Source organism: Scyliorhinus torazame, chromosome 4 (genome assembly GCF_047496885.1).
Source record: "Scyliorhinus torazame isolate Kashiwa2021f chromosome 4, sScyTor2.1, whole genome shotgun sequence".
Lineage (NCBI taxonomy): Eukaryota > Metazoa > Chordata > Chondrichthyes > Carcharhiniformes > Scyliorhinidae > Scyliorhinus > Scyliorhinus torazame.
The window spans coordinates 58,791,615-58,805,589 of NC_092710.1; the positions used below are offsets into that span (position 1 = coordinate 58,791,615).

General features: G+C 46.4%; 1 protein-coding gene across 2 annotated transcripts in view; it reads right to left on the reverse strand.

Moving 5' to 3' along the window:
- Positions 1-7,911: 7,911 nt before the first annotated feature.
- LOC140410233 (NACHT, LRR and PYD domains-containing protein 3-like) overlaps positions 7,912-13,975 on the reverse strand; it is a 113,031-nt gene continuing 106,967 nt past the window's right edge. For both annotated transcript variants that reach the window (XM_072498186.1, XM_072498185.1), the window contains exons 12-13: positions 10,487-10,654; positions 7,912-10,325 (exon numbers count right to left, since the gene is read on the reverse strand). In XM_072498186.1, the coding sequence (XP_072354287.1) occupies positions 10,229-10,325; positions 10,487-10,654 (265 nt within the window). In that variant the 3' untranslated portion in view covers positions 7,912-10,228. The remainder of the gene's footprint in view (positions 10,326-10,486; positions 10,655-13,975) is intronic.

Below are 13,975 nucleotides of genomic sequence, written 5' to 3' on the forward strand. Positions count from 1 at the left end.
TGTTCCTGTGAGGAAGAAAGATAAATACGGCAATTTTCGGGAACCTTGGATGACGAGTGATATTGTAGGCCTCGTCAAAAAGAAAAAGGAGGCATTTGTCAGGGCTAAAAGGCTGGGAACAGACGAAGCCTGTGTGGCATATAAGGAAAGTAGGAAGGAACTTAAGCAAGGAGTCAGGAGGGCTAGAAGGGGTCACGAAAAGTCATTGGCAAATAGGGTTAAGGAAAATCCCAAGGCTTTTTACACATACATAAAAAGCAAGAGGGTAGCCAGGGAAAGGGTTGGCCCACTGAAGGATAGGCAAGGGAATCTATGTGTGGAGCCAGAGGAAATGGGCGAGGTACTAAATGAATACTTTGCATCAGTATTCACCAAAGAGAAGGAATTGGTAGATGTTGAGTCTGGAGAAGGGGCTGTAGATAGCCTGGGTCACATTGTGATCCAAAAAGACGAGGTGTTGGGTGTCTTAAAAAATATTAAGGTAGACAAGTTCCCAGGGCCTGATGGGATCTACCCCAGAATACTGAAGGAGGCTGGAGAGGAAATTGCTGAGGCCTTGACAGAAATCTTTGGATCCTCGCTGTCTTCAGGGGATGTGCCGGAGGACTGGAGAATAGCCAATGTTGTTCCTCTGTTTAAGAAGGGTAGCAAGGATAATCCCGGGAACTACAGGCCGGTGAGCCTTACTTCAGTGGTAGGGAAATTACTGGAGAGAATTCTTCGAGACAGGATCTACTCCCATTTGGAAGCAAATGGACGTATTAGTGAGAGGCAGCACGGTTTTGTGAAGGGGAGGTCGTGTCTCACTAACTTGATAGAGTTTTTCGAGGAGGTCACTAAGATGATTGATGCAGGTAGGGCAGTCGATGTTGTCTATATGGACTTCAGTAAGGCCTTTGACAAGGTCCCTCATGGTAGACTAGTACAAAAGGTGAAGTCACACGGGATCAGGGGTGAACTGGCTAGGCCATAGAAGGCAGAGGGTAGCAATGGAGGGATGCTTTTCTAATTGGAGGGCTGTGACCAGTGGTGTTCCACAGGGATCAGTGCTGGGACCTTTGCTCTTTGTAGTATATATAAATGATTTGGAGGAAAATGTAACTGGTCTGATTAGTAAGTTTGCAGACGACACAAAGGTTGGTGGAATTGCGGATAGCGATGAGGACTGTCTGAGGATACAGCAGGATTTAGATTGTCTGGAGACTTGGGCGGAGAGATGGCAGATGGAGTTTAATCTGGACAAATGTGAGGTAATGCATTTTGGAAGGGCTAATGCAGGTAGGGAATATACAGTGAATGGTAGAACCCTCAAGAGTATTGAAAGTCAAAGAGATCTAGGAGTACAGGTCCACAGGTCATTGAAAGGGGCAACACAGGTGGAGAAGGTAGTCAAGAAGGCATACGGCATGCTTGCCTTCATTGGCCGGGGCATTGAGTATAAGAATTGGCAGTCATGTTGCAGCTGTATAGAACCTTAGTTAGGCCACACTTGGAGTATAGTGTTCAATTCTGGTCGCCACACTACCAGAAGGATGTGGAGGCTTTAGAGAGGGTGCAGAAGAGATTTACCAGAATGTTGCCTGGTATGGAGGGCATAAGCTATGAGGAGCGATTGAATAAACTCGGTTTGTTCTCACTGGAACGAAGGAGGTTGAGGGGCGACCTGATAGAGGTATACAAAATTATGAGGGGCATAGACAGAGTGGATAGTCAGAGGCTTTTCCCCAGGGTAGAGGGGTCAATTACTAGGGGGCATAGGTTTAAGGTGAGAGGGGCAAGGTTTAGAGTAGATGTACGAGGCAAGTTTTTTACGCAGAGGGTAGTGGGTGCCTGGAACTCACTACCGGAGGAGGTAGTGGAAGCAGGGACGATAGGGACATTTAAGGGGCATCTTGACAAATATATGAATAGGATGGGGATAGAAGGACACGGACCCAGGAAGTGTAGAAGATTGTAGTTGAGTCGGGCAGTATGGTCGGCACGGGCGTGGAGGGCCGAAGGGCCTGTTCCTGTGCTGTACATTTCTTTGTTCTTTGTTTATAACTTGAAACACTAGTTTGACCCGAATAGCACCCACCTAAGTCTGCATAGGAATCAGGGAGTGAGAATCCCTGCTCACCATTTAGAATATCTTGACACTTTTTGGTATAGGGGGAATTCTAATAATAGTGGTGAGGTTAAAACTACACAGTGTAATCCCAACTGGGAGGATTTATCTCACCAGGCCCTGATCTGGGCCTGCATTTACACATTGCTTATAATCAGCCCCAGGGTGGTGGCCTCCGCCTCCTACCTGGGGAGCTCGTACTCCACGAGTCCCAATGATTGTTCCCCGTGGTCCTCGTGGGAGTCATGACAACCTCTGATTTCCCCTTCGGAAATGAGGCCCGAGTCAGTTTTTAAAAAGTTGTTGTAAATCCCGCTGGCTTGATGCTGGGACGCTGGGTGCAGATTATCGAGCATCGGGGAGGTTAGAGCGGAATGGCCCACTCTGGATATAATAAATTTAAACCGGCCCCCTCCCCAACATTTCTCAGTGGGAACCACAGAGACTGGGGACATTTGCTGCAGGAAATCGAACCGTCGCAATTCCCCTTTTCTTATTTCCCGTAATATTTTGTACCCACCTCACCAACTCCATTGCTGCCCGCTGTAAGCAGCGGTACAAAATCCCATCCACTGCGTGGAACCTTACACAAAATAGCAAAGCATCTGTTCCGGCGAGAAAAACAGTGTGAATCCCGCCAACAAATTTATCACCAAATTTTGAGCCTTAAAGAAAAGGTCCCCCCCCCCCCCCCCCCCCCCCACGTTAATTATGCCACACTCTTCGTGCACCCCCCCCCCCCCCCCAACGTTAATCATGCCACACTCTTCGTGCCCCCCCCACCCCCCGCTGGTCCACTCATCCCAAGTAAACGTAATCTGTGCAATCAGTGGGGAGCTCCATTTAAACGTCTCCCCAGCACTGCACAGATCCATGAGAGGGAATGGCAACACAAAATCCAGGATCCTGTTTCTCAGAGAGAGCTCTGACCACACTCCTGGATGAAGTGCAGCACAGGTGTGATGTCCTGTGCCTGCACTCCAGGTTGCGACCCACTAACATGGTCACCACCCTGCCTGGGAGAGTACAGCATCTGCAGTGAGTGCCATCTCCTTACAGACGGGAATGGGGCCTCCGAGGCGGAAGAAATGAATGACCTTCTTCGCGTGGCCATGGTACGTCTGTCACACCCAGTCACTCAATGCACCCCTCACACACCCCTCGCACCTCCAAGGTGATCTCTCACCCAGCCATCTTGTGGGTCGCCCACTTGTCACAAGGTCCCCTCCCCAACCACCTTTGTGCCCCTCACATAAAACATAGAATTTATAGTGCAGAAGGCCATTTGGCCCATCGAGTCTGCACCGACCCTTGGAAAGAGCACCCTACTTAAGCCCTCACTTCCACCCTATCCCCGTAACTCAGTAACCCCTCCTAACCTTTTTGGACGCTAAGGGCAATTTATCATGGCCAATCCACCTAACCTGCACATCTTTGGACTGTGGGAGGAAACCGGAGAGCCCGGAGGAAACCCACACACACACGGGGAGAACGTGCAGACTCCGCACAGACAGTGACCCAAGCCAGGAATCGAACCTGGGACGCTGGAGCTGTGAAACAATTGTGCCAACCATTGTGCTACCCTGCCGCCCAGTCTCAACTCTGCTCCTCACATTCCTGTTCCCAATCCAGTCCCACATGTGCCACCCCTCAATAATCTGAACTGCCAGTACTCCCACCGACGCTCTCCCCAGCTGTGTCCCCGTAAGACAATATCGAGCATAACCTGTGAGAGAGGGCACAGCCACCCAAAGTCATGCGGGAGCTCCGCATCCTCACTCCCCATGAGAAAAGAACTCTTGAGCTGGCTGGGGAGGAGCAGCACTTCACCTGCACTGATGGAGAAGTGGGAGCAGTAAGCAAAAGTGAGAAAGCTAGGAAAAAACATTCATTCCTCAAACATCACGAGCAAACATCTCCCATCATTTTTCCCCGTGATGTACGAATGCCATTTCCCTTACCTTGCAATGCAATCAGGAGAGCAGCCCGGACCATCCTTGTGCTCCCTGGAAACCACAGACCCGAGCAGCTCAGAGGGGGAGTTCTCAGACATCACCATTGAAAGGCGTAACAGCGTTATCTGTCACCCTCTACCAGTGCAGATACTTACACCTCAGTAGGATTGAGTCTAAGACAGGCTTCTGGGTCACTCACTGGTGGGAAACTCATAGCTGATTATCCCCAGCACGTGAAGGCTCAAAAGAATGCCTTTAGCAAAAATACCGGTAGACACTAGAACAAAAACAGAAACTGCGACAAAATATTCATTTTGACTTCCTGCACCCAACCAACGAACGACAAAGGGACACGACAAATGTCCCACGTTCCAAATTCTCCTTCACCTTCTCCACCAGGCCTGTGAAATTGAGATCATTAAGTACATGAAAATAAAATAAAATAAAAAGCATTATAGGGCGACACAAGGTTCACAACGTAAATACGTAGACACCGGCATCGGGTGAAGCATTCAGGGGTGTAATGTTAATCAGGTCAGTCCATAAGAGGGTTGTTTAGGAATCTGGTAACAGCTGGGAAGAAGCTGTTTTTGAGTCTGTTGTGCGTGTTCTCGGAGTTTTGTACTCCCTGCCCGATGGAAGAAGTTGGAAGAGTGAGTAAGCCGGGTGGGAGGTGTCATTGATTATGCTGCCCGCTTTCCCCAGGCAGCGGGAGGTGTAGATGAAGTCAATGGATGGGAGGCAGGTTCGTGTGATGGACTGGGCGGTGTTCACAACTCTGAAGTTTCTTGCAGTCCTGGGCCGAGCAGTTGCCATACCAGACTGTGATGCAACCAGATAGGGTGCTTTCTATGGTGCATCTGTAAAAGTTGGCATGAGTTAATGTGGACATGCTCAATTTCCTTAGTTTCCTGAGGAAGTATAGGCGCTGTTGTGCCTTCTTGGTGGTAGCGTCTACATGGGTGGACCAGAACAGATTTTTGGAGATGTGTACCCCATGGAATTTGAAGCTGATAACCATCTCCACCTCGGCCCCATTGATGCTGACAAGAGTGTGTACAGTACTTTGCTTCCTGAAGTCAATGAACAGCTCTTTAGTTTTGCTGGCATTGATGGATACATTGTCGCTGCACCACTCCACTAGGTTCTCTATCTCCTTCCTGTATTCTGACTTGCCGTTATTCGAGATCCGGCCCACTATGCTTGTATCGTCAGTAAACTTGTAGAGGGAGTTGGAACCAAATTTTGCCACGCAGTCGTGTATTTACAGGGAGTATAGTAGGGGGCTAAGTATGCAGGACTATTGTGGAGGTGGTGTTGTTGTTGTTTATTCTTACTGATTGTGGTCAGTGGGTCAGAAAGTCGAGGATCCAGTTGCAGAGTGAGGAGCCAAGTCCTAGGTTTTGGAGCTTTGATATGAGCTTGGCTGAGATTATGGTTTTGAAGGTTATGCTTCAGTTAGAGCATTAGTGAGACCACATCGGGAGTACGGTGTAGTGTGTTCACTTTATTTAAGGAAGGATGTAAATTGTTTGGAAGCAGTTCAGACGTTTACCAGACAAATGCTTGGAAGGGACAGGTTGTCTTGTGAGAAAAGCCGAGGTTTGTATCCGTTGGAGTTCAGAAGATCAAGAGATGACTTGATAAAAGCATACATCCTGAGGGGTCTTGGCAGCATCGATGTGGAGAGGATGGGAGAACTTAGAACTGGGGGTCACTTAGGTTTCCCATTTAAATTGAAGTTGAGGTGAAATGTTTTCTCTCATGAACCTTTGGAACTCTCACTGAAAATGCAGTGGAATGAGGGTCTTCAAATATTTATAAGGCAGGGGTGGGTAAATTCTTTGTGAACGAGCAGCACAGTGGTTAGCCCTGTTGCTTCACAGCGCCAGACACAGGTTCGATTCCCGGCTTGGGTCACCGTCTGTGCAGAGTGTGCACGTTCTCCCTATGTCTGCGTGGGTTTCCTCCGGGTGCTCAGGTTTCCTCCCACAAGTCCCAAAAGACGTGCTTGTTTGGTAATTTGGACATTTTGAATTCTCCGTGTACCCGAACAGGTGACGGAGTGTGGCGACGAGGGGGATTTTCACAATTAGTTCATTGTAAGCCTACTTGTGGCACTAAAAAAGATTATCACTATTACCATGGGTAGGCAGGATGCAGATTTGAGGTTACAATCAGATCAGCCATGATTTTATTAAATGGTGGAGCAGGCTCAATGGGCCGAATGACCTATTTCTTGACAGTATCTTTGTATGGACTGTCAGATAATCAATACTGAGGGAATACTGCGCTGATGGAGGGCGAGTACTGAGGGAGTGTTGAATTGTCTTCGGAGCTGCACTGGAGAAATGCAGCACTGTCTGAGGGACAGTACAGAGTAAGACTTGCACTGTTGGAGGTGCAGTACCAAGGATGTGCTGCACTCAAATGGGTGGTATGGAGGAAATAAAGGAGTCAAGAGATGCAGTGGTAGAGCTCACAATTCTCAGTGTATATGTGAAAACTAACGTAACGTCTTTGGATGATGTTAACGGGCAGCATCTAAGAATAGACCCTTATGGAATACCAGACGGAATGATTCAGGAGCCAGAAGGGAAGCTTCTCTGGCTATGATCAGATAATTATGAATGGAACCATGCGAGAGCACTCCCACCCAGTTGGACAAGAGTGGAGAGGGGTTGGAGGAGAATGTGTCAGGGATGGAAACATGATTGGAGGGTTCCAGAGATGAACTTCCTGGAAAATGAATTTCAGAAGCAACAGCACATTTAATCACTTTGAAGAGGAAAGAAAGTTTGGATATTGGTTAATAGTTTGAAAGGAGAGGTTGAGAATTATTCTTTTTAGGACAGAGTTGATGATGGAAGATTTAAAGGAGGTCAACCCCTGAAGAGGCAGCGATCTATACTGTTAGGAAACACGGGGATTCAGCTGAAAAGTTGGGTAATTAGTACTTTAGTGGGAATAGGGATCGAGGGAACCAGGAGGTGGATCTCATGGAAAAAGGGAGGCAAAAAACAGGTAACAATATGCCAGCTAGCTTAACATCTGGCATTAGGAAAATGTTTTGAGTTCATTATGAAGGATGCAAGAGCAGAACATTTAGAAATACATAATATAATCAAGCAGAGACAGCATGATTACATGAAGAGGAAATCATGCCCGGAAAGTTTCTGAGAATTCTTTCGAGGTGGTAATGAACAGGATAGATCAAGGGAATCCAGTAGATGTAATATATTTGCATTTCCAAACTGCATTCGATATGATACTGCACAAAAGGCTATTTAATAAGTCAATGCTGTTGGGGTAGAATATTAGCATGGATAGAAGTTTGGCTAACTCAGGGATTCCCAAACTTTGATCTGCAGAACACCTAGTGATCTCTCAAGCATTCTCATATGTTTAAGCCCCTTTTTTCTCACAGAATATGTGCGAACGAACACAAATCAAATGTGTGCAAGTATTTTCTAGCTTTATCTTTTTTTTAAAAAATGCTTTAATTGGGTTTTGTTACACATGGTATAAATACAAATATACACAAAATGAGCAAAGATTTTTTTTACAAAGGAGGGGGGCATCTGGTGCCCCTAATGCTATTTACATTTCGGTCAGTTTTATATTATTCATTTGCATGACCTTTAACCTTGGACCGTTCCTTCTTCCCGCTCTTTCGTCCTCTTTTCGTCTTGCTGTATTTGTTGTGGCCGTTGTCTTCCCCTGTGTTTTCTACCCTGCTTGTGTTCCCCTCTCTTTTCTCCCTTTTGGTTCTCCTCTAATTTTCCCCCCCCTCCCTCCCCTTCTTCCCTGTTGCCCCTTTATCTCGCACGGGGTTTGGTTACACTTTCTTTTTTTCCCCCGTGTCTTACTCCCCCCCCCCTCTTATGTCTTGGCTACCTCTTTCTAGCTCCTGGCTACTTAGTTGCTGGCCACAAACAGGTCCCGGAACAACCGGGTGAATGGCTCCCATGTTTTGTGGAAGCCATTTTCCGACCCTCGGATGGTGAATTTGATTTTCTCCATTTGGAGAAATTCCGATAGGTCGGACAGCCAGTCTGCAGCTTTAGGTGGTGCTGCTGACCGCCAACCAAGCAGGATTCTACGGCGGGTGATCAGGGAGGCAAAGGCAAGGGCGTCCGCCGTCCTCCCCAGGAACAGATCTGGCGGGTCTGATACCCCAAAGACCGCCACTTTTGGGCATGGGTCCACCCTCATCCCCACCACTCTGGACATTGCCTCGAAGAAGGCTGTCCTGTACCCCGCAAGTCTGGGGCAAGACCAGAACATGTGGACGTGATTGGCCGGGCCTCCTTGGCACCGTTAACATCTGTCCTCCACCTCTGGGAAGAGCTTACTTATTCAGGTTCTGGTCAAATGGGCTCTATGCATCACTCTTAGCTGCGTTAGGTTTTTCTCACTTTATCTATGCATATATTAGGAATTAGGAAGAAGCACACAGTCACAAATACATTCGCCAGCTCGGTGAAGGCACCCTCCCCTGGCCCCTTAACATTTACCCCTGGAAGTAGTACCGAGTGTATGAGTGGGCAATCTAAAAAGTCCCATTTTTAAAAAATGAAGTCTTACCGTTGGTAATTTTTAACAGGAGTGATGTTGGAAAGTTCAGATCTAGAGTAGGTTGGAACATGAAAATAAATTTGATCTGGTGGGCTAGGAAGGGGATGACTCAACAGAGGAAGTTGATCAAATTGTCACAATCTTCGTGACAAAGAGGTACACAAGTTCCTTGCACTTGTTGTTGGGGGTGAATGTGGCGGAGACATGGGAGAGGGGTTTGCTGTCGAGGAGATGAGCTGGGGATTCACCCTCAACAGTGTCATTATTACCTGTTGCAATCAGAGCACTGACTGTGACGCTAATCAGAGCCTGATGTGTGGGGTCAGGCTTCAGCTGAGGAGTTGGGTCATTTATTATGAGGGGAATCGACTACAAAAGTAGGGAAGTTACCTTCAGTTGTACAGGGCTGGATGACACCACATCTGGAGTACTGTGTACAGGATTGGTCTCCTTATTTGAGGAAAGATGTAAATGTGTTAGAAGCAGTCCCAAGGTTTACTGGACCAATACCAGGAATGGGCAGATTGTCTTATGAGGAAAGGTTGGAGAGATTAGGTTTGTATCCACTAGAGTTTGGAAGAGTGGGCGGTGAAATGATCGAAACCTTTAAGATCCTTGGGGGTATTGACAGGGTGAATGTGGAGAGGATGTTTCCTCTTGTCAGAGAATCTAGAACCAGGGGTCACTGTTAAAAAATAAAGGGTTGCTTATTTAAGACAGAGACAAGGGGAAATAGTTTCCCTCAGTGGGTTGAGTCCCTGGAACTCTCTTCATCAAAAGGCAGTGGAAGCAGAGTCTTTGAATAATTTTAAGGCAGAGCTAGATAGATTCTTGATTATCAAGGGGGTGAAAGGTTATCAGGAGAAGGCAAGAATGTGGGGTTGAAGTTCCAATCAGATCAGCCATGATCTTATTGAATGGTGGGGCAGGCTCGAGTATCCTATTCCTCCTAATGTGTATGTTTGTACTTAAGAGATTTGAGTTGAAATTAATCCTCAGGAAGAGTTATGGGCCAGGGCTCCACTTTCCATCAATAACACGCTAGAGAATGTCAAAACTTCACATACCTTCGATCAACAACTACCAGCAATTTAGCCCTTGATGCTGAAATCAACACCAGGTTTGCCAAGACTGCAGGTATCAAGACAAAGTTGATCCGTCGAATGTGGACCAACAGCAACTAACAGAAAATGCAAAGCTGTACGTGTACCAGGCTTATATTCCCAGCATCTTCCTTTACAGCAGCGAAGCATGGACCAAATATACTAGCCAAGAAAAGCAGCTGAACAGCTTCCACCTCTGCTATTTCAGACGAGTATTCGGTATCTTCCGACAGTAAAGAATGACAAATATGAGAGTATACGAGGGTGCAGGGTTAGGGTTAGCAGTGCTGTGGGGTTGGGAGGTGGAGTCTGGTGACCCTGTTGCTTGTGTCTCTGATGTCACAATGGGAGATGACCCTCACTAAGCTCCAGCTGGAAACTGGGAAACGGCCAATAGGATTTCAACCTGGAGCCCGGACGGTTAAAGGGGAGGGACAGGGAATCAGAGAAAATGTTCAGAGAATCAGAGCGGGGATGTCTGTAAATTAACATGATGTCAACTCCACACTCAGTCCTCGTCTTGTTCCCTGGAGTGACTTCAATCGATTTTCTCCAGTTGAACTGAACCGATTCTTCCACAGCCTGTAAGAGATTTTAAATTGAACAGGATTCAACAACAGTAAAAAATAACAGGGAGACTGGGATATCTTAATAACAATTACAGACAAATATTTTACAAAGAAGTGATTGAATCCCATTAATATTTTAATTATTAATTTAATCATTTAATAAAAGCCACTCACTCTATTCGCTCCAGACTGCTACAGTTTATGATGAGTTTTTGCAGCTGAGGGATGGATTGGTCTGTGAAGTTGTTTGACTCCAGGTTCAGCCCCGTCACTGATCGGTTTGTACCAAGAGCAGAGACGAGATCAGTGATACACGAGTCTGTGAGACGGGTATCATCCAGTCTGCAGATCAGAAACGAGAAATAATTGGAATCGAGGTAAATCCCAAACTTCTAATTGACATCACTATAAGTATTACGAATTAATAATGTAGTTTTTATAAGTACCATGAACACTGACATTAAAAGACAGGCAGACAGACTTATAATTATTGAGCATCTTTCACGATCTGAAGGGAGTTAAGGGTTCATGCGGATGGGGGAGTGGCAGCAGGCAGGAAAATGCAGTTTCAAGGCCACAGTCACATCAACCATATTACTGATTGGCGGAGCAGGTTCGAGGGGTTGAATAGCATATTCCTCCTCTTGTTTTATGATCACAGCTTATGTTTTCACATATAAGCTGTCTTGACTTAGCTCTACCTCACCAGATCTGTTGATAAATGATCAGACTGCTTATTTCACATTCATAGAACCATAGAATTTACAGTGCAGAAGGAGTCCATTCAGCCTATCGAGTCTGCACCGACCCTTGGAAAGAGCACCCTACCCAAGCCCACACCTCCACCCTATCCCCATAACCCAGAACCCCACCCAACCTTTTTGGACACAAAGGGCAATTTAGAAAGGCCAATCCACCTATCCTGCACATCTTTGGACTGTGGGAGGAAAGCGGAGCACCCACAGGAAACCCACACAGACACAGCGAGAACGTGCAGACTCCGCACAGACAGTGACCCAAGCCGGGAATCAAACCTGGGACCCTGGAGCTGTGAAGCACCTGTGCTAACCACTGTGCTACCGTGCCACCCGTAATTCAGTACTGAATGAGCAGAAATGTAATCAAATTAAGTATTGAGGAAGTCTCAAACCATTTCATTTTTCAATTCCTGCTCCAAACCCTGTTCCCTAGCTACCGACTCTATCCCTCTCTCTGGAAAATGTCTGAGATTTTACAAGCCGAGTATTACATTTGATCCAGAGATGAGCTTCTGTCATCATCATTTTGCCAGCACGGAGGTGTTTATTTTCATCTCCACAACATAACCAACTTCACTCTGCCTCAGTTTATTTGCTATTGAAATCCTCGCTCATGCTTTAATTATCTCAAGGCTCAATCATTCCCTTGCATTCCTGGTTAGTCTCCCACATTCTACCCTCTAAACTGGAGCTCATTCTTAACTCTACTGCTGTGCCTTAAATTGCAGCAAGTCCCATTTCCCTATAACGTCTGTATTTGCTGACTGACACTGACTCATGGGAACCTATGAGTTAACAACCGGAGTAACCCAAGTCCCTTGAGCCTGCTCCACAATTCAATACGATCATGACAGGTCTGATTGTGGCCTCAAGTCCACTTTCCTGTCCACCTTCTACATCCTTTGACTCACTTGTCAATCAAGAAACGATCTAACTCAGCCTTAAAATATTCAATGACCCTGTCTCCATGGCTCTCTGGGGAAGAAAATTCAAGACGCACAATCTCGGAATAAAAATACTCATCTCCATCTTAAATGGGAGTCCCTTTATTTTTAAACTGTCAAGTCTCATCCAATAGAAACATCCTTTTAACATTCACCTCAGTCCACTAGGATCCTTTCTGTTTCAATGAAATTAACCTTTCATTCTTCTGAACTCCAATGAATACAGGCCCAACCCTCCAAATCTATCCTCACAAGATGTGGAAATGCCGGCGTTGGGACTGGGGTGGGCAAGCCTGCAAAATCCTACCAACTCTCCTGGCTTGAGACAATTCACACCTCTTTAACCTGTGATTATTCGTCTCTCCAGTTGCTCCGTCTGGACCTGTAAAGACTTAATTACCTACAAAGACTCGTATTCAAAACATCGTCTTGCATCATTGACTTTGTCTATATATATGTTTCTGGAACTCACCTCTTCATTCACCCGAGGAAGCAGCCGTGCTCCGAATGCTAGTGATTCGAAACAAACCCGTTGGACTTTAACCTGATGTTGTCAGACTTCTTACTGTATCCTCACAACACCCTCATCCTGGGAATTTGACACCTGGTCACAACCTCTTGACTTTAACATTCTCATTTATTGTCAAACCCCATCATTGCCTTTCCTCTTTCCCTGTAATCATATCCAGTACATATACCCTCTGGGATATCTGCACTCCTCTAATTCTGACCCATCCCCAATGTTAATTGCTGCACAATTGGTGGTTATGTAGACCCATGGCTTCCTCAGAGTGGAGATCACTGGGTTACCTTTGCTGTATTTCCAAACCCCTGACTCGCCTCACCTTCCTCACTGAGGCCAGGTAAGAAAGGAACAGAGAAGCAACTCTGGGGCTCCATCAGCAAGGTGTAAATGGAGTGCAGCAAAGGAAGATACCCACTCCCTTTAACAGCACTAGCTGCTGTAAAGCAGGTGAGTTTAAAGGGACCAGGAGAGGGAGAAGGCAAGTTTCAAAGGTAAGTGAACGGGATGTAGGGGGGGTTGGGGGTTTGGACATCAGCAGAGGTGGGGGTGGTGTGTGCAATGTGGATCTCGGTCTGGGTCTTTAAAATAGTTACTCTGACATTCAAAGTTTTCCTTTTCCTTCTAACTCTTTCAGAGTAACTGAGTTTAAAACTGGAGAACATCCGAAACTGGCAATGTAAATCACTTTCTCAGATGATTCCCAGCCCAGAGCAATTATCCAGTGGAAGTTAGTCCATGTGGACCATTGCTGGGTTAACCCTTACCTGGGAGCCTGAGAGAGAGATTCCCCAGCACTTCATTTGTTTACCTCCCAAATGCGACACTGGGGAGCCAGATGTTATGGCCCCATGTCTTCAGTCGCCTCGGCTCCAAGCTTTGAAGCACCCGCAGAGATTTATAGCACAGAGAAAGGCCCTTCGGCCCATAGCATCTGCGTTGGCCATCAAGCACCGATCTCGGCCAATCCCATTTTCCAGCAGTGGCCCTGTAGCCTCCCTGCAGCTCTCCATCTCACTTTCCTTTAAAACCTTCTTTAAAATTGACCTCTTTACCAAGCTTTTGGTCATCTGATGTAATATCTCTTTCTGTGGTTCAGTGTCACATTGATCTTATTCTGAAGCATCTTCAGAAGTTTCATGATGTTAATGGTGCTATATTATCAGTTGGTGTTGTCCTCTCAACATTAGATATTACCATGGGGCCCAACGTGGCTTACAAAACAATCTCTTGGATGTTTTGGGGAGTCCTTAAATGTTTCATTGGAAGACGATCATTGCATCCTTTTTGTTGAAGTGATGCTGACAAGGGCAGAAACATTGGCCAGGCCACAGGATGTAACTCTCCTGCTCTCGAGTGCCACAGTATCATTTACATCCATCTAACAGCACACATGTGCATCGCTTCAAGGTGAGTGGACAAAAATTTAGCTGATGAA